At 35.9% G+C, this 27314-nt stretch overlaps 1 protein-coding gene and 1 pseudogene across 3 annotated transcripts in view; both read left to right on the top strand.

Moving 5' to 3' along the window:
* The window catches only part of PIK3C3 (phosphatidylinositol 3-kinase catalytic subunit type 3), a 154629-nt gene that overhangs the window by 78856 nt on the left and 48459 nt on the right, over positions 1–27314 (top strand). For all 3 annotated transcript variants that reach the window (XR_003793238.1, XM_029221215.1, XM_029221225.1), the window contains exons 12-20: positions 1142–1232; positions 4897–4964; positions 11461–11566; positions 13040–13156; positions 18485–18616; positions 20788–20916; positions 21571–21640; positions 23812–23876; positions 26534–26618. Coding sequence is in view for 2 of the 3 variants with exons in the window: in XM_029221215.1 (XP_029077048.1) it covers positions 1142–1232; positions 4897–4964; positions 11461–11566; positions 13040–13156; positions 18485–18616; positions 20788–20916; positions 21571–21640; positions 23812–23876; positions 26534–26618 (863 nt within the window). In the remaining variant the exon portion in view is untranslated. The remainder of the gene's footprint in view (positions 1–1141; positions 1233–4896; positions 4965–11460; positions 11567–13039; positions 13157–18484; positions 18617–20787; positions 20917–21570; positions 21641–23811; positions 23877–26533; positions 26619–27314) is intronic.
* On the top strand, positions 2523–4126 carry LOC114894491 (annotated as a pseudogene).

The following is a 27314-nucleotide window of genomic DNA, read 5'->3' as shown; positions in this document are numbered from 1 at the left end:
TAAAGTTGTATTTTTTATTGACTGTTTTTCACCTCTTCAGTAGTTAAAACAACCTGTTAGTTGAATTGAAAGTCAGCTATTAACAGTAATAACAATTAAGAACTCCCACCTCTGTAGCAGACACCAAGAGGTGGTCCACATATATTAAACCTGTTATTAGTAATCCTCTGAGGTAGGTATTCGTATCCCTAATTTAGATATGAAGGACTTAAGGAGAAGTTAAGTAAATTGCACAAAGTTTTTTATTTTGCAAATTAGGTAGAGTTGACTCCATAGCCTTTGTTCTTTCTGCTTTGCCATTTTGCTTTTCATAAAATCTTAAAATTTGAGATAAATAGGAACATTTGGGTAAGAAATCTGAGGCTAAGGTATAAAGTTGTTTTGTGAAGGTCATGAGATTTGTCAATGACAGAAGGAAGTCTAGAATTCAGATTATCTGAATTAGTACAATTATTTTGATTATCATGTGAGTTCAAGGTTATATTTCTGAATTTTTCATAATGATAATGCTGTTTTTATCTTCTGTTTTTCATTTGCAGGAGAACTGAGAAACAGGAAAAAAGCATTTTTTCTTACGTAGGCTGCTTTGTGTTTTTCTGTTTTTATGAGAAGAGACCCCTTACATTTTCTTCCACTGTACATTGGAGGCCTTCAGTCTCTAGTGATGCTTATTTAACTTCGTCTTACTTATGCCCCCTAGAACGTTTTATTGGAAGTCTATTTAAAATTTCATGATAGGTTGTAAACTAAAACCCAGTATTTCCCAAATTATGGTCTGCTGGTCACTAATATGTATGTTTTCTAAAAAGGTTAAAAAAGGTAGGGGTTGTCTTGTGGTCAAATATGTTTGGAAGATACTGGCTTAAAGTACAATGTACTTTTTTAAAAAAACTATAGTATTTATCAGAAACTTTAATACATGCAAACTTGCACATACATCCCAAAGAGGCTATTACCCATGTTCTCTGACTATGCAGCCTCTTTTTCCAGAACATAATGTGACTCTAGTGCTGCACAGAACATACTTTAGGAAGTAGTGCTTTAACCAGACACAGTTGAGGTGAACTATGCTAAAAATGTGTATCTTCTCTTACAGAAAGAATATTTTACGTATCAGTGATATCTCCTATTATTTTTTCAGCTCCCAAATTATAACCAGCCCTCTTCCTCCAGTGTCTTCCCCTCCTCCTGCGTCTAAAACAAAAGAAAGTTCAGATGGTGAAAATCTGGAAGTGAGTACAAAGCTTTTCAGGTTTCCTATAGGAGAGATCCTACAAGATAAACATTTAATGTTGGTCTTGAAAATATTGATTTTGATTAATAAACTAAATATTACAACTTTATTAAATAACCTGGTTTATGATGCATGTTTATACCTTTTCCTCCCAACAAAAAGTGCCATCTTCAGTTCAAGGCATTTTATTGGTGCTTTGGACATATAAATGAATTCAAATGCAGTGTGAAAATAAACTGGGCTTAAATATTTTTTTAAGGAAACTCAGAATATTTATTGTTAACACATTTATGAGCATTACTGTAATTGTTGGTGTTTGTGATTACATTGTAGAAATGTATGACTTTGATACTAGGGGAAATACACTAAGCTGCTGTTTTTAGCTTATACAGAAAAATTAAGTTCTTTTAGCTAAGCAGAGTAATTTTTGAGGTACAACAGGTCTTTTTGGCTAGTGCTACTCTGAAAATTATATTTGAGAGTGCATTTGCAGAAGTTGATCTAGTATGTATTGTTGATTTTTCTCCCTAAGACTTCTAATTTGAGAAGAATCTTTCACACCCCGGATGTTGAAAATAAATAATACATACTTGATGTTAGAAAGAAGATTGTTTTTTTAAATGTGTATATTATTGCTTTTAGTAAAATTTTAGGAGTTAATGTTGATAACTGAGTGACGTTTGTTTTCAGTATTAACTGTTAACCAGAGTTTGCTTGTCTGCCTACCTCTTGATGTATTCGAAAATACTGAAAAAAGGAATTTTAAATTACAGGATCATAGAATCCTTAGGGGAGCCCTTTGAGGAACCACTCACCTCCAGTTTCATTATTTTGCCCTTTGAAAACTAAGGGATTGATTCAGTAATAAGTTCATTCACACGTTTTTGTTTTCTTTGTTTTTTTTTTTTGTTTTTTTTTTTTTTTTGTGGTACGCAGGCCTCTCACTGTTGTGGCCTCTCCCGTTGCGGAGCACCGGCTCCGGACGCGCAGGCTCAGTGGCCATGGCTCACGGGCCCAGCCACTCCGCGGCATGTGGGATCTTCCCAGACTGGGGCACGAACCTGTGTCCCCTGCATCGGCAGGTGGACTGTCAACCACTGCGCCACCAGGGAAGCCCGAGAAACTAACTCTTTTCGTGGTTTGGATGATACCATACATCCCTTGTTTTCCTCTTCACCTCTCTGGCTGTTCCTTCTTGGTTTCCTTTGTCAGCACTTTCTCCGCTGCTTGACACTTTATTGTTCCTCAGGGTCCTCTTCTTTTCTCAATTTATCCTCTTGCACTAGGCTGTAGTGATAAACTCAAATTTATATTTTTAGTACATTTCTCTCATCTGAGTTTTAGATTCATATATTCCAAATATGATCTCTACTGTATATCTGACAGGCATTTCAAACTTGATGTTTCAAAATACATCTCTGTCCCCCACACACTCTTGCCTGTTTCTCACTTGGAATTTCCATCTGTGATGTAACAAATCAACCCGTTTGCTAAATCCATAAATTTGGGAATTACTGTCAATTCTTTTTTTCCTTCCTACTTCCTCTCCATCAGCAAGTTCTATTAATTATATTTCCAAAATATTTTAATAATCTGTTACTTCACTCTATCTCCACTCTCACCGTTTACTCTTCTAGACTACTGTAATAGCATCCTGACTGATCTCAGGTCTGTGCTATTCAGAGCAAATAGAGTCATCTTCAGAAAATGTAAATCACATCATCTCACTCTCCTGCTTTAGATCTTTTGTTGAGTAGCGATTGCTTTGAAAATAAAATCCAGAATGGGGGTGGCTGCCGTGGCTCTGGCTGCCATGGTGATGGGTGTCTGACCCTGATCGCAGGTGGCGGTGAGGTACCTTGTTTTTCTGACAAGAATTGACCATGTTGGAAGGAAAGGAAGCTATCTGTGCAGACTGCTGTCTGTGGAACCTTTGAAGACGACAAAATAGTGTTCGATTCTGTAGGGGGCGCCTCTGGATTAAGCTATGGTGGAAGATGTTCGAGAAAGCCAAAAACGACAGTGCAGTAGCAGCTCCCAGAATAGTGAAATCAGTACTAAGAGCAAGTCTGTAGATTCCAGCCTTGGAGGGCTTTCTTGATTCAGCACTGTGGCAAGGCTTGATATTGATTACACCCAGAGCTCAGTACAAAGCAACAGTCATTCAGATACCTGTGCAGAATTTCGAATAAAGTATGTTGGTGCCATTGAGAAACTGAAACTCTCTGAGGGGAAAAGTCTTGAAGGGCGACTAGACCTGGTAAATTATATAGATGTCACCCAGCAAGATGGAAAGTTGTCTTTTGTTCGTCTGGAGGAAGAATTTATTAGTTGTTTCTAAGTATGGTATAAAAGTATCCACATCAGATCAGTCTGATGTTTTGCATCGGCACACTCTATATTTTATCATCTGGATGATCTGTTATGATGATGGTCTGGGGGCAGGAAAAAGCTTATTGGCTCTGAAGACCACAGATGCCAGCAACGAAGAATACAGCCTGTGGGTTTACCAGTGCAGCAGCCTGGAACAAGCACAGGCAATCTGCAAAGTTTTATCCATTGCGTTTGACTCTGTATTGTCATCTGAGAAACCTTGAATTCTGCAATAAGGGGAAGTAGACTTCCTGTGCAAGTTCAGCTGTTTTCTCAATAGTTCTGTTTTCAGTCTGTGGTGTTGAACTATTATAGAAATATGAGCTATCCTTTGCTCTAGATTTTCTGAAGAAAATGCAGTGTATAAGATAGCAATCATTTGTTTTTCTGTTAAAATGTGTCTTATTTTTTTTTTAATAAAAAAGGGACTTCTCTGGTGGTCCAGTGGTAAAGAATCCACCTTCCAGTGCAGGGGATGTGGGTTCCATTCCTGGTCAGGGAACTAAGATCCCACATGCCGCGGGGCAACTAAGCCTGGGCGCCACAACTACTGAGCTCATGCACCTCAACTAGAGAGACTGTGTGCTGCAAACTACAGAGCCCATGCACCCTGGAGCCTGCGTGCCACAACTAGAGAAGAGAAAACCCGCATGCCACAACTAGAGAGAAGCCCGCACACTGCAGTGAAGAGCCCGTGCACCACAACGAAAGATCCCACATGCCTCAACGAAGATCCCACATGCCACAACTAAGACCCAATGCAGCCAAAAAAATAAAATAAATAAAATAAAATCCATACTCAGTAGTGTGACCTTAAAGGTCTTCACAATTTGGCTTTTGCCTACCTTTTCAGCATCCTTTACTTTAGTGTTCGCTATATTTCAGCTACATTGAGCCTTTTAAAAGTTCCTTGAACAGTTAGGTTCAGGGCCTTTGTACATATCGTCATTTTGCTCTTGCCTAAATATCACATCCTCGTTGCTGCCTTCTGACCTCCCATTCTAAACTATTACTGTGACTTCCTTTAATGCTTCTCTCCTCCACCAAATGTTAAGCTTCCAGTAGGACAAGGAACTCTGCAAACCATGGTGTCCTTAGCCTCTCACATATCACCTGGTTTAGAATAAATACTGGATGGTGGGATGGAGGGATAGATGGATGCATGAAAATATGATCTGTGACATAGATATGTAGATGAAAACCGATAGGCAAATGTAGACTCTCTTATTTCCCCCTTGTTAATAACAGATGGTAATATAATATGTATACATTTCTTTTAATTCTTTCAGCAAGATCTGTGTACCTTCTTGATATCAAGAGCCTGCAAAAACTCAACACTGGCTAATTATTTATACTGGTATGTGAAATAATTTTTTGTTTATTTTCTCATCACTGTTCAAGACTGTTTTTTCCCATACTGTAAACAAAAAGGCAGTTTAAAATAAAGTATGAGCAATCATCAAAAGCCTATGCAGTATTTATATCTAGCTGTATTTCTTTTTTTTTTTTTAACATCTTTATTGAGGTATAATTGCTTTACAACGGTGTGTCAGTTTCTGCTTTATAACAAAGTGAATCAGTTATACATATACATATGTTCCTGTATCTCTTCCCTCTTGCGTCTCCCTCCCTCCCACCCTCCCTATCCCACCCCTCCAGGCGGTCACAAAGCACCTAGCTGATATCCCTGTGCCATGCGGCTGCTTCCCACTAGCTATCTACCTTACGTTTGTTAGTGTATATATGTCCATGCCTCTCTCTCGCCCTGTCACACTAGCTGTATTTCTTTACAGCTGTGCTAATGGAAATGCTTATTAGCACCAGAGTTTCTCTTCCTTTCACTAACTTTCCAGGATCTAAGATAAAACTGGGTAAGATAATCGTTTTTTTCAGTTTGATGTCTGCTTGCCTTTTATGCTGTTTAAGTAGTGTAAGTATGATACTTCACTGTCCTTCAGGAGTATGTATTTTCACATTATTTACTAAAACACTGGAATCATGCAAGGACAGAAAATTAGAATTTGAAGTTACTTATACATGAGGAAACTGAGGCAGAGGCATGATGTAGCTGAACTTGGTAAAACCTGAACTAGGATTGGATCATTTATCTCACATTTTGCCATTTACAGAGTATTGTCAGTGACCTTTTCTCATTTGTTCTGTGAAGTTAAATAGGGCAAGTGTAAATATCTATTTTACATGAGAGCAGGTTTCCTGAGTGAGTTACATGAAAGAAAGAGAGGAACTGAGGCATAGAAAAGCTAACTGATTTACTGAGACACAATTAATGTGAAGCATGGCTCCCTTTATCTGTCATAGAATTCTAAAGTGTAAAGAACAAGTAGCTTAAGCCACAGTGAGAAATATTTTGGTTCAATTAAAGAAAGCGCTAGGATTAAACACTAGACAAGAGAGCCTTATCTAGTTTTATAGAGCAAACAAAGGGCAGAGCCAGTTGGGTAAGCTCTACCTGAAGCTTTCTGTACATTTAAGAGAACATTTTTTTAAACTTCCTGACAGACTTGATACTTTTTGTTGTTGTTGTTGTTGTTTTTGCGGTATGCGGGCCTCTCACTGTTGTGGCCTCTCCCGTTGAGGAGCACAGGCTCCGGACGTGCAGGCTCCGCGGCCATGGCTCACGGGCCCAGCCGCTCTGCGGCATGTGGGATCTTCCCGGACCAGGGCATGAACCCGTGTCCCCTGCATCAGCAGGCAGACTCTCAGCCACTGCGCCACGAGGGAAGCCCAAACTTGATACTTTTTTTAACTGTAGAAATGATCTCTGATCTAATCTTACTGCTCAGTTTACTGCGGTTAACTTAAACAGTACAAATTAATAGCTGTTCATTCTGAAAGGTAATTGTTTTTGAAGAATAGTGAGGTGTTTTGCTTTCCGTGTTTTAGACTGAGTTGGAGAACTGTCCTGTAGGTCAAATCATTAACTTCATTTTCCCACTCTCCAAACATAATCTTATCTGGATACTGCCCTTGTAGCCAATAAGTAGATAAATAAATCAAAGGCTCTTTAATAAACGTGGGTGTTCATTACTTACATAACAAATATTTCTTTAGTTTCAGCCTTCACGGTTCTCTTCTCATTGAAGAAAAACCACTTTCAACAGTCTTAACTAAATCACTCATTTTTTCCCCTTTCAACAATCTTAACTAAATCACTCATTTTCCCCCCCCTTTGGGACCTGTAATTTTATTTTTCCTGTTGGCCTTAGTAGTGGGAGGAAAAATAGTTCCTTGCTTTTACTTTAGAATTTAATATAATATTCATAAACCACGTTTCCCTCACTGTAACTTTCAGTATGTCCTTGAAAATACATCCACAAAATGTTTTGGCTAGTTGTTAATCACCATTTTTACTTTGAAAATTTTGCTTAGAAATCATTTATTACAAGATAGGTACTATTTCCTTTTAATGTAACCTCTTGCTTCCTAATGTTCTCCATATTCTAATCTGAATTCTTAAGTGTATGTCTATTCACTGGTGTTATGGAAAAATATTTCCTCATAAAAATCTGGGTAAATAATTCAATGGAAATTAAAAAAAAAATGTGTGGGGCACAGTGCCAAGGTTTGAGTAAGTACTTTTAAGCTTCTTAGGTATTTAAAATTAAGGTTTTATATATTTTAAAAATCATTTACTAAGAATTCCTTTATAGATATTTTTATTTCCTTGTGATATTCATGGAAAGTTTACTCTGGCTCAGAATTTATAGTCTAGAGTAGTCACTATTACAAGAGCTGTATGTATGTATACTGATTATGTGGTGTTTAAAATTATGTATTTGGATTTGAGTACAGACCAGATTTCATTGTAAAATTTGAAATTAGTTGAGATAGCATCTTTGATATCTTATTTCCAGTAGGAAGAGTTTTCAAACCATTCTGAAAGCAGCTGAACAGTAGGAAACCTATTAGATGAGCAGTTTCCAACGAGGCAACAGTTTCTGTTCAGAAAGAGCACTTTGTTTTCTCCATAGATAATAAACAAAGTACAGTCCTAGCTCCCAGTCTTATAAGCATTCCATCAAACTTAGATTTGATTTGTGTTTTCCCACTATGTCTCTGATTCACTGATGCAATAGCATGTGCTATGTCTATTCATTCTCTGAGGAGTAATTGTTTTTCCCATATTTATAGTCTGCATATTTCATATTCAGAAACACTCATGGGGAAGAAAAAGCTATTGATGTGGACTTCTGACTTTGGTACACACCACTTTTGTGATTGTAGGGTGAAAATATGGGAAATAATTTCAAATAATTGACTTAAAATAATCATTCTATTCCTTTGAACCTGGACAGTATAGTATAAAAATATTAATCATATGTAACAATTTATATGCCTCTCAGTCTAAGCTTACTCTATTATAACAAATGTATTAAAATATAAATTTTACTTGATTGTGCTCTTTCCTTTTGAACATTTTGAATTTCCTTGTTCATTTGTTCCCTTTCCATTGATTTAAACAGGATTCCTGCTATAGTTGAATCCTTAGAGGCCTACAGTAGTACAGACAATCCTTTTAAAATGAATAGTGTCAACATTTTAAACCTCAGAGGGGAGTTATAGTCTCCAGTCTGTAAAGTGTTGGGCATCAGGATCTATAAATTGTTGCAGTTTTTTTTTATTTTTATAGCTATTCCAGTATGTTGAAATTGAAAGTAAACTCTGGCTGCCCTGACATGTTTTTCTATAACTTTTAAGACCTTTCAAGGTAATAAGGTTATTTACCTCACAAAATGAAATTGCCAGGAAACAGGTAGCCCACTGATGTCATCATACGATGGGTACCCAGGCAATTTTGTCTGCATTTCTACTTGAAGATGACAGGTTTCAAGGTAGCACCTGAGAGTGTTTTGTAGAGTCTCCTTACTGCTGAGAACAGAGAATTCAGAAGTGACTCAAATCTAGGTCTTCTAGTCTTGATCTAAATTTGTCCTTCATTTTGGAGATGACACTGTCATTTTTATTTTAGATGGACTTTTCCTTTGCATAAGAACTTTGGCTTGAATGATTTTGAGAGGTGTTTGATATGTGACCTTTATCACGCAGCTGCAGCCATTGTGTTTACTTGGCAGTCAATGGGACCTGAACAAAGCAGTGGAGCCGTATATTGTGGTCATCTGTATTACTCCTTTAGAAAGGAGTTGCCGTGTAAACACAGGAAAACACAATGAATATACTAAGGTGATGGGAATAGTCAAGGACTTTAAAGGGTTAGAGAGTATGGACTGGGTTTGAATCTGTATTGACAGTTTCAAGATTGAAAAATGCTTTCTTGAATTTTTGGTTTAGAACTCTCATTCTATAAGGTAGATATAGTGTCAGGGTTTAGTTCCTCATACCACTTTACAGAAAATTCTATTGTTAGGTTATACAACTCTGAGGACTTCCAGATCACCTGGGAAGTCAGTGGGAGAAGGCTCTTAACTTGTATCAACCTTTAAAACATTTCTTTGTGTAAGACTATATTGTGTATGTCAAGGGCTACTAAAGATTTTTAAGATACGGAATCTGGCATCGGTTTCTTTATAGTCTCTGAAAGGAGCTAGGAGTAAATGTGTGAAACAGTGACGAGCAAGGTAACATTATCAGCACAAGTTGTATGAGAGGCTGTGCCTGTTTTAGGAAGGCAGAGGAGAAAGAAGTTGTTAGGGTTTGCAAAAACTTCCTGGAAGAGACGGAGTGTCACCTGTATTTGAAGGGTGGGTAGAATAAGGAAAGGTGGAGGTGGGAAGGTGTTTCTGGACAGCACCGAAACATGAGCGAAAGCACAAAGTGGGGGTGGTGGGGAGTCGAGCTGATTGGAGTGTGAATGCATGAATTGGAGATGGTGGAAGTTTGAACCAGAAGCTTATGGCCACAGAAACTGTTTTAAAATAGTAGAAAAGCGGGAACCATTGATGTTTTTGTTAATATAGGTGGGACATGATGAAGGTAGTTTAAAGAAGAAAAATTTGGATGATTGTATTGATCAATAAGGGGTTTGTTTTTAGAGTTAGAGAAGCTAGGTGAGAGGTATCTGCTGGTTGATTCCAGACAGGGCTTGCTAGTAGTACAGTACAACTACAAGAAGCATTTTTTAGGAAAAAATCAACAGGGCCTAGTGACTAATTGGATATAGGCGTTTGAAGTGAGGGAATGTAATCTACGTTTGGCTCTAGATGCACAGACCACAAATTAAACACAAAGTGCCAGTTATACTTTTAGGTAGAACCTGTGTTCTCTGGTTTGGTTACAACCTTACGTGATTCAAACTGTAGCCTAAATTCCTGAAATATTGATAATGCCTTCAATTGAGATAGAAAAATAACTCATGTAGTGTGATAACTTCAGTTTTACACATCTTCAGTTAAAAATGACAAGCAGTGTCTTGAAAAGGGGATCTGCTGCTTGAAAATTAGGGTAGTTGAATATAAAAGCAGATCACCTAATGACATGCAAAGTTAGGCCTTAGATGTGGGAAAAGGGATATATATTCATATTTGAGAATTATCAACATTGAGATACTTGTTAAATCCATGAAATTGGGGTCTTTCATTCAACAATAATATATTGAGTATTATGAACCAGGCATGGAAGTGCTGAGGAGGGTATCAAGATGGACAGGTAAGCTCTCTGCTCTTATGAAGTTTACCTTCTAGATGGTTAACTATTTTCTTTCCAGAAATAGTATAAAGGAAAATAGTAAGCCCTGTGATTTGAGATTTGTGAAATACTATCAGTTAAGGAAGTTGAAAAGTTTCATGTGGTTTTTAAAGGTCAAACTGTGAGAGTAAGCTTAGTAGAAAGAATTCTAGCCGAGGACCCCAGAGTCCAGGGTTCTGATTTCAGCTCTTCAGTCAACCAATTGTGCCACCGTGGGCAAGATACAGCCACCTCTAAGTTTTGCTATTGATAAAATAAGCAAGTTTGAAACTGCACATCATTATCCACTGAAATCAATTTTAAGGCTCACAGTCTAGCATTTGTTATTTAAAGAAAAGTGAAATAGAACAGAGTAACAAATATTAACATATTGTTCATAGAATATTGCTTTGTGAAATTTTTTTCAGTTTTATGCATCTGTGTGCACACGTGGGCTGTGTGTAACGAGTTGTGATCTAAAATGTATTTGTTAGTATGGCTTGTTCCAATCAGAACAGTTGGAAACACTGGATTAGACAACCTCTAAAATCTAATCCAGGTCATTATTTATATGATTATATGAATTGTATAAGCAGTTTAGGTTTAAGACTATATTTATATTTAAAATTTTTTAACTCTCTAAAACCACAATTTTATGATGGAAAAATTGAAGATTATATATGGAATTTTGAGAAATGGGGAAATTGGATATGAAAGGAAAAATTAAGATTTTAATTTATCTTTCAGAGGTATGTTAATGAAAAAAGCTTCAGTGTTGTTGTTGTTGTTGTTGGTTTTCCCCAGAATAAGAGAGCCTTATGTAATACCAAAAGTATTACATATATTTTGAAAATATTTTTGTTCATGAGTTACTTGGTAGATTTGTGAGCTTATATAATTTCTGAAGATGTTAATGCTCTGTGTACCTCATAAAGCATTAGGAGAAAATGCTCATTTTGATGCCAAATTTTTTAGAAAGTCTAGGATATTGTACACATTAAGGCATTCTGTTATTAATTTACCTTTATAGAAGGTTATATATGTTCCTGAATTTTCAGCTTTAAAAAGAGTGATAATAAAATGTGTTTCATTACTGCCATTAATTATTTTTGCAAATGTGAATTGATCTGTTTTAATGGAAAGGCATAAGTGTTTACAAAATGATTCTGAGTTTCATTTCACATTTACATGAATGACTTAACATTTTTAAGGTATGTGATAGTGGAATGTGAAGATCAAGATACTCAGCAGAGAGATCCAAAGACCCATGAGATGTACTTGAATGTAATGAGACGGTTCAGCCAAGCATTGTTGAAGGTAACCATTTAATGTAGGGGTTGGCAGATACGGTGCATGGGACATATCCGGCCTATTGCCTGTTTTGGTATGCCCTATGAGCTAAGGATTTTTATTTTTAAATAGTTGTAAAAAATCACAAGAGGAATAATACTTTGTGACACATGAAAATTATGTGAAATTCACATTTCAGTGTTCATAAGTAAAATTTTATTGGGACATAGTCATGCTCATTTGTTTTCATATTGTTTGTGGTCACTTTTGTACTCCAATAGGAGATAAATATCTGGTATGGAATCTCTGTAGTCAACAAGACCTAAAGTAGTTAATCCTTGGCCCTTTATAGTAAGTTTGTTGACCCCTGATTTAATAAAATAAACCTATACCTGGAACAGAAGACCCCCAAAGCTTTGCTTTTTTATTTCACTCTCTGTTTTTATTTTTAAGACTAGGTTTATTTATATAAATCTGGTAATGATCATATTACAGATACTTTCTATATAACTTATATTTTTGCTTTTATAGTTTCTAGAGGTATGTAAGCCATTTTTCGCCCGGTATTCTTGTGATTGTTAAGGCAGTGTCACAGTTCAGCCAGCAGAAGGTGCACAGGCAATGAAAAGAAAACTGTCACGACATTAACTGTGATTTGCTGTAGAAATGTAATATTTTACTTCAGAGCATCTTTATCTGCTGTTTCATGTTTCATTTAAATTTTCTTAAAAACTTAAGTCACATCTTATTGAACTCTTTGAGTCTAAACTTTTGTACAGTTCTCAGAGGCCAGAGATTCTCTATATCTAACTGACTAGCAGATAAGCAGTTGGTCCTCTCATAATCTCTGTCACTTATAACCTTTGTCATCCTGTGAGGAAATTTCAGTCTCTTTGAGCATAAATTTCCATCTTCGAAATAAGGATGACAATTGCCAAGCTGCCTTTATCCATGTAATTGGAGAGATTAAATGAGAAAATGTTATTTTATAATATTTTATGAACTGAGAATTACTACATGAGACTTTATAGCATTTAGTTTTTATGACTTCTGTTTTACTAAGCAAGCATATCATATTACTCTTTGAGAACTTTTTTTTTTAAGTATATATTTATTTCCCTGAGGATAGTATTGTTTCTGCTGTATGCCCAGCACATTTTTGAAGAAATTATAGGCTTCCAGATATTTATTGAACTGGTGAGTGAATACATTTTGGGTGAATGAATTCTATCTTGTCACATGGTTGCGTGTGGGAAAAAAAGTGCAATTTTTGATAGACAAGTATTCGCTGAAGATTCAGTTAATTTTCAATTGTGGAAGAGTTGGCGGTGTTTAAGATAACAGGTTTATCATTCTCTCTGAATAAAGATAATTTTTTTCAATACTACTTTGTGTTGAAGTTTGTGGCTGTTAAAAGAATAAAGATCACCCATGCTATTGAAGAAACCCTAATCATTATGCTACATAGAATTAATTTTTCTTTCCTTTGAATCCCTTCAGGGTGATAAGTCTGTCAGAGTTATGCGTTCTTTGTTGGCTGCACAGCAGACCTTTGTAGATCGGCTGGTGCACCTAATGAAGGCAGTTCAGCGTGAAAGTGGAAATCGTAAGAAAAAGGTAAACCTTTGGGCTTTGCTTTCTGTTTATGACTAATAATGTCTTGGTATCATAAAATACTGAGTTTTGGTACTGTCTCTTTGGTTGATATATTTTATGGAATTCTTATCATGCAATTACGGCCATACCTCGGAGATATTGCAGGTTCTGTTCCAGACCACTGCAGTACAGCAAATATCACCATAAAGTGAGTCACATGAATGTTTTGGTTTCCCAGTGCATATAAAAGTTAGGTCTACACTATACTGTATAGTATAGACTATACTGTAGTCTGTTAAGTGTGCAATGGCATTATGCCTAAAGAAAGCAATGTATATACCTTAATTAAAAATATTGCTAAAAAACGCTAGCCATCATCTGAGCCTTCAGAGAATCATAATCTTTTTGCTGATGGAAGGCCTTGCCTCGATGATGTGGCTGCTAACTGATCAGAGTGGTGGTTGCTGAAGGTTGGAGTGGCTGGGGCAATTTTGTAGAATAAGACAACAATGAAGATAATTAATCTTTGCCACGTCAGTTGACTCTTCCTTTCACTAACAATTTGTTTTCACTGTAGCATGCAGTGCTCATTGGCAGCATTATTACCCATAGTAGAACTTCTTTCAAAATTGGAGTTAGTTCTCTCAAACCCTGCCACTGCTTTATCAACAAACTTTATGGAATATTCTAAATCCTCTGTTTGTCATTTCACCAATATTCATAGCATCTTCACCAGAAGTAGATTCCATCTCAAGAAACTACCTTCCTTTGCTCATCCCTAAGAAGCAGCCTCTCATCTGTTAGTTTCATCATGAGTTTGCAGCAATTCAGTCACAGTTTCAGGCTCCCCTTCTAAGTCTAGCTATCTTGCTAGTTACTTCTTCCACAGAAGTCTTGAACCTCCCAAAGTCATCCTAAGAGTTGGAATCAACTTCTTCCAAACTCCTGTTAATGTTGATATTTTGACCTCTTTCTATGAGTCACAGTTATTCTTGATGGCATCTAGAATGGTGAATCCTTTCCAGAACATTGCCAATTTACTTTGCCCATATCCATCAGAGGAATCACTAACACTCACAGCCTTATGATAGTATTTTTTAAGTACTGAGACTTGAAAGTCAAAATCAGACTTTGATCCATGGGCTGCAGAATGGATATTATGTTAGCAGGTATAAAAAACATTAACTCACTGTACATCTTCACCAGAACTCTTGAGTGACCAGGTGCATTGTCAATGAGCAGTCATATTTTGAAAGGAATCTTTTTTTTTCTGACCAGTAATCTCACCAGTGGGCTTAAAATATTCAGTAAACCATATTGTAAACAGATGTGATGTCATCCAGGCTTTGTTCTTCATTTATAGAGCAGGCAGTAGATTTAGCATAATTCTTAAGAGCCTTAGGATTTTTGGAATGGTAAATAAGCGTTGGCTTAAACTTCAAGTTGCCAACTGCATTAGCCCCTGACCAGAGAGTCAGCCTGTCCTTTGAAGCCTTGAAGCAAGGCATTGACTTCTCCTCTCTAGCTGTGAGAGTCCTGGATGGCATCTTCTTCGAAAAGAAGGCTGTGTCATCTACCGCTTTTGTTAATTATCTTAGCTAGATCTTCTGGATAACTTGCTACAGCTTCTACGTCAGCACTTGCTGCTTCACCTTGCACTTTGATCCTATAGAGATGGCTTCTTTCCTTAAACCTCATGAACCAAGCTCTGCTAGCTTCAGACTTTTCTTCTGCAGCTTTCTCACCTCTTTCAGCATTCATAGAATTGAAGAGAGTTAGGGCTTGCTCTGGGTTAGGCTTTGGCTTAAGGGAATGTTGTGGCCGGTTTGATCTTCTATCCAAACCACTAAAACTGTCTCCGGATCAGCAATAAGGCTGTTTTGCTTTCTTATCATCCATGTGTTCATAGTAGTTTAATTTCCTTCAAGAATTTTTCCTTTGCATTCACAATTTGGCTGTTTGGCATAAGAGGCCTAGCTTTTGGCCTGTCTAGGCTTTCAACATGCCTTCCTCACTAGCTTAATTATTTCTAGCTTTTGATTTAAAGTGAGAGATTTGTGACTCTTCCTTTCACTTAAACACATAAAAGCCATTGTAGGGTTGTAAATTGTCCTAATTTCAACATTGTGTCTCAGGGAATAGGGGAAGAAGAGAGAGGGAGAACAGCTGGTCAATGGGGCAGTCAAAACGCACGTAACGTTTTATCGATTAGGTTCTCCGTTTTATATGGGCTTGGTTCATGATGCCCCAAATCAATTACAATAGTAACATCAAAGATCACTGATCACAGATCATGATAACAAGTATAATAATAGTGAGAAAGTTTGAAATATTGTGAAAATTACCAAAATGTGACGTAGAGACACAAGGTGAGCAAGTGCTGTTGGAAAATTGGCACCGATAGTCTTGCTTGACACAGGGTTGCCATAGACCTTCAATTTGTAAACAATGCAATCGATATCTGCATAGTGCACTAAAGTGAAGTGCAATTAAATGAGGCCTGTTATAGTAATAGGAGTGGTTAGAAGTACAGATTATGTATGGGACCCTATTTTATGAGTTTATATACACTGATTTTTATCCACACAACAACCCTATAAGTTAGGTACTATTATTATCCCGATTGTAAGGAAAAGTAGGTAGTAGGAGGTTAAGTAATTTGCCAGATGTCCTCAGTTAGTAAGTGTTGAAGTTAGGATTTGTACCCAGACATTCTGAGTCCATATTTTTATCTACAGTGCTTTTCTGGCTCTCATTTTAGAATCTTAGTATCTTAGAATACAATTTATTTGACATGGATAGAACCTCTAGAGATTATTTAGACTAGAATTTTTCTGAGAAAAAGAAGGTCCAGAGTAACTCACCCAAGGTTGCAGAACTAGTGATAGTGACTGGCAATGTGTTCTCATGGCCAGTACATTGATTTTGCTCTCAACGGGGTGAGGTTTCTACTTGATGATAATAGATGAGCATCTGTTCTTCAGATGTTATTTTTCCTGATCTTTTGCCCAAATGATATGAAGGATTCATCTGATATCTTCTCTTTACCTAATCCCATAAATGGAAAATCTTTCTTGGTGACATTTGTAAAACACCACAACACATTTTACTGTCCTTCAGAATTGTGAGAGGAAGGCGGAGAGACTAAAAGGTGAAAAATTGAGTCAGGAATTTAAAGGCAGGGGATCAGGTCTGGCAGAGATGCGTGCAGGGAATAATGTTAACGAGGTTAGGGAGGAGAAAATAGGCTGCAGAGAAACACATGTTTATTGAGTCGGCGTTTTCTTTGTTTTTGAGAAGAATCACAAATCCTGGTTAAATAACTAAATTCCTACTGCTGTTCCTCCTGGAGCCCTTCTCTCCAGAGGTGCCCTGGTGAGCAGCAGTGTGACCCCAGTGCCCACCAGCAGAAAGAATTCCTGTTCTTTTGACTGTCAGTTTGGGGCATGTATTTAAACCGCAGTTTGTTCTTACGTGACATACTCTTTTGTTCGCCACCCATGAGCCTCTGGATACACCTCAGTTTTCGCTGTTCTGGAAGTTGACTTCCTACTGGAGACAGCACTTATAGTCCGCCAAAATAAATGTTGTTTTTGCCACATATTGCAAAACACATATTGTTTTTCCTATATTTTAAGTCAGACAGTCCTAAATATAGTGTCAACATTGGCTAAAAATCTTTTCAGACAGTTTTTCATGATGTGATAAAAGACAAACATAGTTTTATTAGTTTTACTAGAAACAAGCCCTCGAGTTTTAGTGAAATGCCAAGATGACTCTCTACCACCATTATTTGTGTTATTACTAGGAATAATGAAATGACTACAGCTAATAATTTGCAATCATATGTAATAGTACTTTTCCATCCCTCATAACGAAGTTGGGAGAGAGTTACCTTGGTGAGTGCAACAGCGTTAAATGTGTGGCCAGGGGATCCATGAGTTAGGTGTCAGATGGTAAAACAAATAATAATATTGTTGCCACCTTCTTTCCTTTGCTGATCTCATTTAAGGAAAAATTCTCTTGATTGAGGTCTTTGAATGTAGATATTTGAGTTCCAATAAAAATGCATTGATGCCACACTTTTAAAAAACAATTAAAGCTTTCATTTTGAATGTTCAGTAGTCTCTTTTCACTTTGTGATTCTTTATGTTATAATATTTATTCTATAAAAATGTATCACATGCCTCCTGTGTGCCAGGCACTTTTCTAGGTTCTGAGGATACAGAGGTGAATATAAAAATCCCTACCTTTAGAATGTAAGGACCTTACATTCCTGTTGGAGGAGAAAGTTAACAAAATAAGTAAAATATATTTTATGCTAGATAGCGTCATGTGCTTTGGAGAAAAAGCTGGAAAGGGGAATAGGAAGTGCTGGGTTCGAGTATTAAGGCAGCTTTTCACTTCTCAATGGAATAGTCAGGAAGGCCTCACTGAGAGTTGACATTTGGACAGAAACCTGAAGCAAGTAGGGGAGCAAGCCACTGAATAACTAGAGAAGACTATTCCAGCCAGAGGAGGTGCAAGCACAAAGGCCCTGATATGGGAGCATGTGTGACATGTTTGAGAAATAGGAAGAAGCCCAGTGTATTAGGTCAAGTTTTCTCCCTTTAAGAACAAGCTCACCTGTTTAAAGAATGCAATACTCTCACAGCTTTCAAAGGAAATAGATTGTTATTTTGAAATTGAATAGATGGGCTTGGTCTAAACACTATAGATGCTGCTAAATGACAAAGCTGTTTCATCATGGCTTGAATTTCTCAATTTCTGAAATCTTGGCTCAATGCAGTGTGCATGTGAGCTAAAGGAAATAAATAAATGGTGATATCTTGGGAAAAGTTCAATCAGACAGAGTCAATGAACAGTAAAAGGTAAGGTCCAAGTAAATTGAGTTTACTTTCTAAACCCAATACATGCAATGGAACAGCTAATGAAATTCTTGCTTAATATTTGGTCATGAGAAATTAAGCTTCAAATGAAATTAGTTTCTCCTTGTGACTTCACAGATCCTTTGAAAATAGAAATTGCATCTTTAAGTCCAGCTTGAGTATATTCCTGATTATCAGTTGCAGCAACAGAAACATATTCCCTAACCTTATGAAAGTCCAACTTTTCATAGGTCAAGGGATTGCTCCTTTTAAAGCATGCTGCTGCTTTTGTCAGGTGGATTATAAGTGCTTGTCTCTCACACGTACTCTCTCCTTTATGTTGTATTACTTTGCATATACTTTTATGGTGCTTTGCAAATATTTTAAAGTTAATAGAATCAGTCTTTATGTCTTTACCATATGCTTTAAAAACCCCTTTTCCATTTTAACCTAATTAGTACTTTCTAACTTGTTCTCCTAGAATGAGAGACTACAGGCATTGCTTGGAGACAACGAAAAGATGAACTTGTCAGATGTGGAACTTATCCCATTGCCTTTAGAACCCCAGGTGAAAATTAGAGGAATAATCCCAGAAACAGCTACATTATTTAAGGTAATTTTAGACACTACCTTTGAAAAAAGATACCTTTTATTTATCAGTGTGTTTTGTTTTAAGATCTTTTTGTATTATCAGTAGACATTTTATGTGAAATGTATAAAATATTTTTATATCTGGATTTTTTAATCTTTAATTTTTGAACTATTTATTAATCACCTGATTTTTCTCATGTAAGCTTTTTTTTTAAAAAAATTAAAAGTTAAATCGCAAACTTAGACATTATAAGTTCCCGTGGTTAGATATGAGTTCTAGTTAACCTATGACTTAAATTTTTTCTTGTATTTTCAAGTGTAGTAATTCTCTTTAGTCCTTAATAGCATGCCAGACTTTCTTTTGGCTGGCCACCACCTGGATAGTTAGAAAGAACTGGTAGCAGCTGCCTTCTCTAAGCAGGCCAAAGGGCTGAGCATCATTACTTGTGAAGAAGCATCATTATCTGCTGGGCATCATATTGAAAGGTCTCTCTGAGGCATGATGTTTTAGGTCTTCTGATTCTAAGGGTGGAAGGGCATAAGTTGCATTGGGATATTACTTTGTATCAGATAAGAAAGGGCTCATAGATCAACAACTTGGGTATATGGAAAGGGGTGTGATTACAGTAAAAAATGGTTGATTTTTTTAAGGGTGTGTTTAAAGGCAGCCCATGGCAGCCCAGCGCACACAACTGCAACGTAAGTTTCGTAAAGCAGTACTTAACCTTACTGCATATTATGGACTCTAATAGTTTCTATTCTTTTAAAAACTATTCTATTGCATTAATTTTTAAATGTTGTTTGCAACCTATTTAATTGGTTTTAAAACTCATTATTGAATTATATCCTGCAATTTGAAAAATGTTGGTACAGGAGAGAAAATGCAAGTATTTCTTAGTTCATGCTAGAACTCCCAAATAAGACCTGCTTCTAATATTCTCATTCCCTTAGGACTAATCAAAACCAGTGAATCAAAAAAGGATTTTTATTATTTTTTTGCAAACAGGATGAAAAAGAATATCTAAGACATAGAGCAGGAGTTGTAAGAGTGGGGCATAAGAATCTATCATTATTGTTAGGTGTATTCTGGATCCATTTTTCCCTTAATAATATAATTTTATAATTATGTCTTATGTACACAAAGTAGATGGTCAATAAAATATCATGGGACAGCTTTTTAATCCTAATATTCAGTCCTGATTTTTTTCTTCCAGCCCTTATTAAGTATGTGGACATTCTTAAAAATTCTGAATTGCAGTTAGCAATTAATGGTTCTAGAGTGTTTACTACATAACTCTAGCATTATAATTTTTAACCATTTTTGAGTCATGAATGTCTTTAAGGGTCCAGTGAAAGTGATGGATTGGATACTTTAGAATGTTACCCATATGCTTGTACATACACTGAAATGTCTGCACAGAGTTGTAGGGGAATCCATGAATTCCTGTTGTCTTTTTATGAACTCCTTAGAGCTGAAAAGGTTATGCACCTAGTTTTCAGTATTTTTAAACAGTATTTTGTAAACCTTAGCTTAAGAATGAAAGCTAGATCTCCATGGGGAGTGAACCCCTTAAGGCACTGGGATTAGTGCTTAGTTATCCTGAGATTGTCAGCTGCTTGCATTAGATTTCAGATGAAATCTAAATTTCAGAATCAGATCCAAATCTGAAAAGGGAAATTACAACAAAGAACCTCTTGCTTATCATTTATCTTTAGGGAGATCACTTCCAGTTCTTCTTGAGCTTTTGTGAGCTAGGGTACAAGGTAATTTATAAAATATATTTTGCCTGAGGTGATAAAAGGATACTACAAATTTAAGATAATTTAAAGTTTGGAGTTTCAGTCCACTAGAGGTTGTAGTTCTAAACATATATTCTTTGAAGCATTTTTGTTGTCTTTTCCCCCAACATTTTATACGAAAGTTTTCAAACATACAGCAAAGTTGAAAGACTTTCACAGTAAACAGCTGTATACCCACTTCTTCTATCCTGTTATTAACATTTTACTGTATTTGCTTTGTCACACGTCTGTTCATCCCTCTGTCTGATACTTTTTATGCTATTATTTCTCATGGCCTGTATAAATTAAGGTTATTATTATTTGTTTTCTTTATTAGACTCAGTTCTTTAGATTATTATAAATTTCCCCACATTTCCATCTTATATAATTTGAAAATAATATTTTTATTTCCAGAGTGCCCTTATGCCTGCACAGTTATTCTTTAAGACAGAAGATGGAGGCAAATATCCAGTTATATTTAAGCATGGGGATGATTTACGCCAAGATCAACTTATTCTCCAAATCATTTCACTCATGGACAAGGTGAACATAACCTTATGTTGGTAGGGAACATTTTTTCATTTTAGAAATTGATGATTTAGTGGATATGCTGTGCATGGACAGAATTGTTTTGTAACATTCAGATGCAGTCCTAGAAAGCTGAACAATCTCCACTTGATCTTGAGCAAATTTAGTTGTTTTTGTACACTGCAGGATGGCTCTTATGATTAGTATAAAATGAAGCTGCATGTGTTCCTTTTTATAAAAATGTTTTTCCCAGTTAAGTTCTTTCAGTGTTAAATTTAGTAATTTTCTTCCTCTTAGTCAATTAAATCTTCTTCTTTTTAAAATCCTGTTTCTGTCCCTGGCTTATAAAGGAAAATATTTGTCCTCATTTCCTTTTTCTGTGTTCTAAAATACTTTGTGACCAGTAAGGCCTGCATAAATCCTTAGGAGGAACCCTTCTGTTCATCGAAAACTGACAGTGATCTAGAAAAAGATAAGAAATTTGACATACCACCGTGTAAAGTGCTTAATACATTTATTTTGATGATCAAAGTTAAATTAATTGATTTAATTAAGCCTTAATTTAGGTTTACCTTCTAAATCTCTGTGTATTAAAGTGCTATAGTACTTGCGTGCAAAACTATTTTATAACATTCTTTTCATTTGGTTAATATAACTTTTGATCTTAAGCTGCTACGAAAAGAAAATCTGGATTTGAAGTTGACGCCCTATAAAGTATTAGCCACTAGTACAAAACATGGTAAGTTTATTTTATAACATTATTATTTATTTCAGTGTCCAATGAGTATACTTTTCCTTATTTATTTATTTATTATTTATTTATTTATTTTGTGGTACGCGGGCCTCTCACTGTTGTGGCCTCTCCCGTTGCGGAGCACAGGCTCCGGACGCGCAGGCTCAGCGGCCATGGCTCACAGGCCCAGCCGCTCCGCGGCATGTAGGATCTTCCCAGACCGGGGCACGAACCCGTGTCCCCTGCATCGGCAGGCGGACTCTCAACCACTGCGCCACCAGGGAAGCCCTACTTTTCCTTTTTCAATTGAAAAGTGGTAAGAATGTTAGAGATTGAACTCATGTGTAACACTGAAGACCACTTGGGCCTTCCTGACTGCTGGCCTACCTTCCGTCTCTCCCTCCCTCCCTCCCTCTGTTCCTCCCTTTCTTCCTTCTGTCCTTCCTTCCTTTTATACCTCTTGGAATCATTAAACAACATATTTGGAAGAAAAATTAGCACCTTTCTGATATATTTCTTTGCATTCAAAACTTTCAGTAGCTACAAACTACAGTAGTTTTCTTCCATGGTGATCTGTATCTGGAATCATTACTGAGAGTTACTAAAACCCAGAGAGGCTGTGCCCTGCTTATACAAGCCACTCAGCAGATGATGTTGCCTTATCCACTAATTTTTTTTTTAATATATATCTAAGTGTTTGATATTGAGTAACCTCTGGAAGTTTGGCAGAAGATTCCCTAGGAATGCTTGCCTAATGCCTATTGTAAATTTTATAATCTTGTTACTCTTAGAGCTTCTTACCCTTAGGTATCTTGAAGAAACAAGTACCTGTTTTATTTTAGGCTTTCTGCCCTTCTCTGGGCCACCCCCAAATCTTTTTGATGGTTTAATTCCTGTTCTCATTTTTCTCTCAGAATGATCTTGTTAAAAGTGCAAATATTCTACCATCCTTCATAGATTGATTTATTTAGCTTTCATTTGCTCTTGGGACAAAGACAAAAGCCTTAGCTTAGTTTACAAGTTCTTGCATGGTATGACATACTTCTGCACCTACCTCTGTCACCTCTTTCTTGCCACTCTCCCCCTTGCTTCTTAGGCTTTAGCCACACCAGCCACCTTCCATTTTCTCAAATGTACCATGCTCTTTTCAGTCTTATATGATCATTGTCTTTAATATCCTTTCCGCTTTACTAATTAATCTTTATTATCCTTCAAAACACGGTTCAGATGTCAGATGTCCTCTGATCCCTGTTGTAATATAGGTCTCCCTATGCTATTCTCTTTCGTTCATAGTTTTTATCCCAATAAAACTTGTAAGCTTGTAAGATCTTTGAAAGCAGGGTCAAGGCTCTATTTTTGCTTATCTGGCGAAGTTCTTGCTACATAGTAGAAAAACTATAAACGTCTGTTAAGTGCATTAATGCAGACTGGTCAGTATTTATAAGAATAGATGATACATTTCTTACTCTAAAGAAATATACAGTCTCCTAATTTGCATGTGAATGATTATAATGTAAGGCTTACCAAAACCAGATCATGGTTATGATCCTGAAATAGTTTCCATCATTCAACTTTGATTTTTTTTCACAGATTTGTAGTTTTATACTTCTTTTGTTGTCCCTAGACTTACCAGATTTACTTTTTCTCCTTATTCTCCTGTATACTATCTTCTTTCCCTTCTTTTTGGTAGTTTAAGGGATTTATACTTCCCTCTTATATCATTTCCAGGGAATGGCAGAAGATGGAGTATTACACAAAGAAAGCCAATGAATATACTATAATTTTAGGGTTAGGTGATTGATATTCCACAATTCCAGATTTCTTAAAATGATTTTAAATTCAGAATAATTTTAATTGACATATGTTATAATACTATAGAAAGAAATTTTTATTCCAGATTTAAGAAGCCTAGCCTATTACTTTGTGTTCCTTGTGTATAATAATAGAAATTGGCCTTGAGAAGCATACAGATTGTCAGCTTATTTTTTTTTTTAAGTTTCCTTGTATTTCCTATGATGTAAATGCCAGTGTATACTAAATACAATGTTTATAGACCTCTTTAAGCTATTAGGTTTGTAGTGTATACATTTTCAAATGAAGACTATTCTTAGCAGAATCTTTATTTTTATTGCTTCACCAATAGCTATGCTTAATACAATGCATCTGTTTCTGTGTAGGCTTCATGCAATTTATCCAGTCAGTTCCTGTTGCTGAAGTTCTTGATACAGAAGGAAGCATTCAGGTATAGTATCTATTTTAAAGATTTATAAATTTCATGAATATATTCTTATTATAAAAATTTCAATCTTTATAAAAAGTATATAAAGTTAGAAATGACAGTCTCTTTTTATCACCCGTCTTCCCTAAAGTTGTTTTCCTTTCCTGAGAAGTAAATAATGCTAACAGTTAGAAATGCGTCCATGGTAGATGTTCAGTTCCTTAAAATGGGCCTAACATATAATAGGAGATCAGGAATTAACTGGTAAACAAATTTTAAATTTGTTAAAGTTTATGGTTGTATTATATTTCAAAGTATGGAAATATTATAAGTTATTTAGCCATCAGTGAACATTCTGATTATTTCCGATTTTTGTTGTCAGAACAGTCCTACAGTGATATTTTTGCTTGTACATGTTTTGCACAATTATTTTTTTAAGACCCTTATCCCCACCTCCAAAGTCATTTCTCTCCTTTAATATAAGAAAAGACAAGTTTTTTCTGGGACTAAGCCATGTATATCTTTGGATTTTTTTTTACATTTTAAATATGTGAATTAGTGTTTAATTCAGAATTCTTATTACATCTTAATAGTTTATTTTGTTAATTTTTAAATATAATTTTTCTTTTTCCTAAGAAAAATGTATATAATTCACACAGAAAAATTGATATGCCTGAGATGAAAAATAATACAGTGAAAGGCTTGATAGAGGATATTTGCTGTAGTGTGTTTTTGTGTTTCTCAGTTTAGAGTGTCTCAGTAATTCAGTATGGAGTTTAGATTTTCAAGAAAGCGTTACTCTGTTTTGTTGGCAAAACAGGTGGTTGATTCTGTTGTTTGGTTTGGGGTACAGTCATGTTCAGTGGTTAAAAGCTCACACTCAAAACATCAAACTGCCTGAGTTTGAAGTTTGGCTCTGCAGCTTTCTAGCTATATTTTGTGTAACCTTGCAAGCAGGTTAGCCTTTAGCTGGTATTTGGCTTTCTGTGAGAACTTGGCTTTTAACTGATAAGGGTGGTTCACATACCTAGACTGTTTGTACAAATAATATGATTTATAGCAAACAACCTGCTTTCCTTCTAGAATTTTGATAGTTACTGAACTAAATAGACTGTAGAGGGTGCCTGTATGACCAGCCCTCAGTAAGTACGCTCAGTGTATGCCTTCACAGAAGACAGCAAGGAGGATTGCACATGGAATTCACAGGCTTTGCCCGTGTATTTTTCCCACGCTGATCCTGTTGTGTATACTTTTACTGTAATACACACTGCTGTGGTACAACTGTAAGTTGAGTCTGTGACCCCAACTAACAAATCAAACCTGTCAGAGGTGTAGGGGACCCCCTAACATACCCTTCAAGTCTCAGTTTTTATATCTGTAAAATTTGGATAATGATGAAGAGTACCTAGCTCTAGAATTGTTCTGAAGATGACATGAAATGTATGCAGAGCTTTAGCACAGGTTTTAACTGAAGTAATTGTTTAATAAAGTTATCAATTATTATGTTGCTCTGTGCAATTATGATTTTGTAAATTAAACCAATGACAGTTTGTGTCCTGATTCTTAGTTGCGTGTGTGATCTGTGTAAATAATTTTGCTGAGTCATAGCTTATCTTATCTTCAACTTTAGTAGATAATTAAAAATTGTTTTCCAAAGTAATTGTTTTTAGAAGCAACTGTTTCTCATTGCTACCCATCTTTGCCTAATCTTGGTATTGTCAAACTTCTAAATTTTGGTATTTATTATTATTTAGTTTGTATTTCCCTGATTACCTGAAAGATTGAGTATTTAAAAATATGTGTAGGCCATTTATTTCTTCTGTGAAGTGCTTGTTCATATCTTTTGCGCATTTTCATGTTGGGTCGTTTGTCTTTTCCTTATTGATTTATAGGAGTTCTTTATATATTCTAGATATAGATTCTTTGTCAAACTTACAAAGTGCTCCAAAAAGCTTAAAACATAGGATAAACTTACTTTTTTAATAGTATGTTAGTTGTATTTTCAAATAATATACACTGTGTGTTTTTCTTTAACATCTAGATGTAAGGGAATAGGTCCAGTTGGTAATCTGGGGGAAAAAAAAATAAATGCATGATTTTCCCCAGTGTTTCCAGACTCTTTGGACACTCTAGTGTATTTATTGCGCCCCTATAATTCTTTGGTTCAGTCTGCATCTCTTATATTTATCGTTCTATCACTTTCCTCTGAATCTGAAAATTCTTAGCATTGCATTCTAATTATTTTGAAAATTGGAATGTAACTTTATTGAGTTTGTTAATGGTAACAGTGTTTCAGTGGCCATACTTAAAAGGTAATTTTTAAAACTCATGTTCACTTTTAGGAGAATGTATGATACCCAGAAAACCCCTCATGTTTACATTGAAGAGAAAGGTGAAACAAACTGATAAATTAAGTATAGAGATATAGCAGTAAGTTTATTTAATGTTTTCCCCTGTGGTATAGAAGTAGCAGGCTTTTATTTATTTATTTGTTTGTTTGTCTTAGCCTATAAGCATAGTAATAAGACTGATTCCTGAGGAATATGCTTCCTAAAGTCCACATTTTATAATTACTGACTGCTGTACACCAGACACCTCTTTGTCATTATTTACAATTTTTAAATGCTAATTTGTTTAAGGATTGTATTGAATTTATAAACATGAAAATAATATCTTTTCAGAACTTTTTTAGAAAATATGCACCAAGTGAGAATGGGCCAAATGGGATCAGTGCTGAAGTTATGGATACTTACGTTAAAAGCTGTGGTAAGTATTTCAACTTACTACGTTTCATTGATATGTGGAAATAAAGGAAAACAAGCTATCCTGATATTACCATACTCATACACATTTAGAACATGTTAGGATTTTTTCTAGTCCATTTGGGCTACAATAACAAAATACCAGAGACTGGGTGACTTACAAACAACAGAAATTTATTTTTCACAGTCCTGGGGGCTGGAAGTCTGAGATAAGATGCCAGCCTGGTCAGGTGAGGGCCTTCTTTGGGTCAAAGACGTGTTACTGTATCTACACCTGTTGGGAGGAGCTAGGGAGCTCTGTGGGGTATCTTTTGTAGGGGGCTAATCCCATTCATGAGGGCTAAGCACCTCCCGAAGTTCCCACCTCCTGACACCACTACCTTGGGCATTAGGATTTCAGCATGTGAATTTTGAGGGGACACAAACATTCAAACCATAGCAGTTTTAAATGCTGTGCAAGAAGATTAAAAGACAGAAAATGTGAAAAAAGAGGTCATTAATGTTTTGACATAATAGTAGGAATAAGGTGTAAATTCTGTTTACTCTTTTATAGATGCATCTTTTTTTTTAAACATCTTTATTAGAGTATAATTGCTTTACAATGTTGTGTTAGTTTCTGCTGTATAACAAAGTGAATCAGCTATATGTACACATATATCCCCATATCCCCTCCCTCTTGCATCTCCCTCCCATCCTCCCT

Source organism: Monodon monoceros, unplaced genomic scaffold (genome assembly GCF_005190385.1).
Source record: "Monodon monoceros isolate NGI ecotype Baffin Bay Population unplaced genomic scaffold, NGI_Narwhal_1 Super_Scaffold_1, whole genome shotgun sequence".
Classification (NCBI taxonomy): Eukaryota; Metazoa; Chordata; class Mammalia; order Artiodactyla; family Monodontidae; genus Monodon; species Monodon monoceros.
Note: the sequence above shows the minus strand (reverse complement) of the source record. Positions and strands in the feature narration are given on the sequence as shown.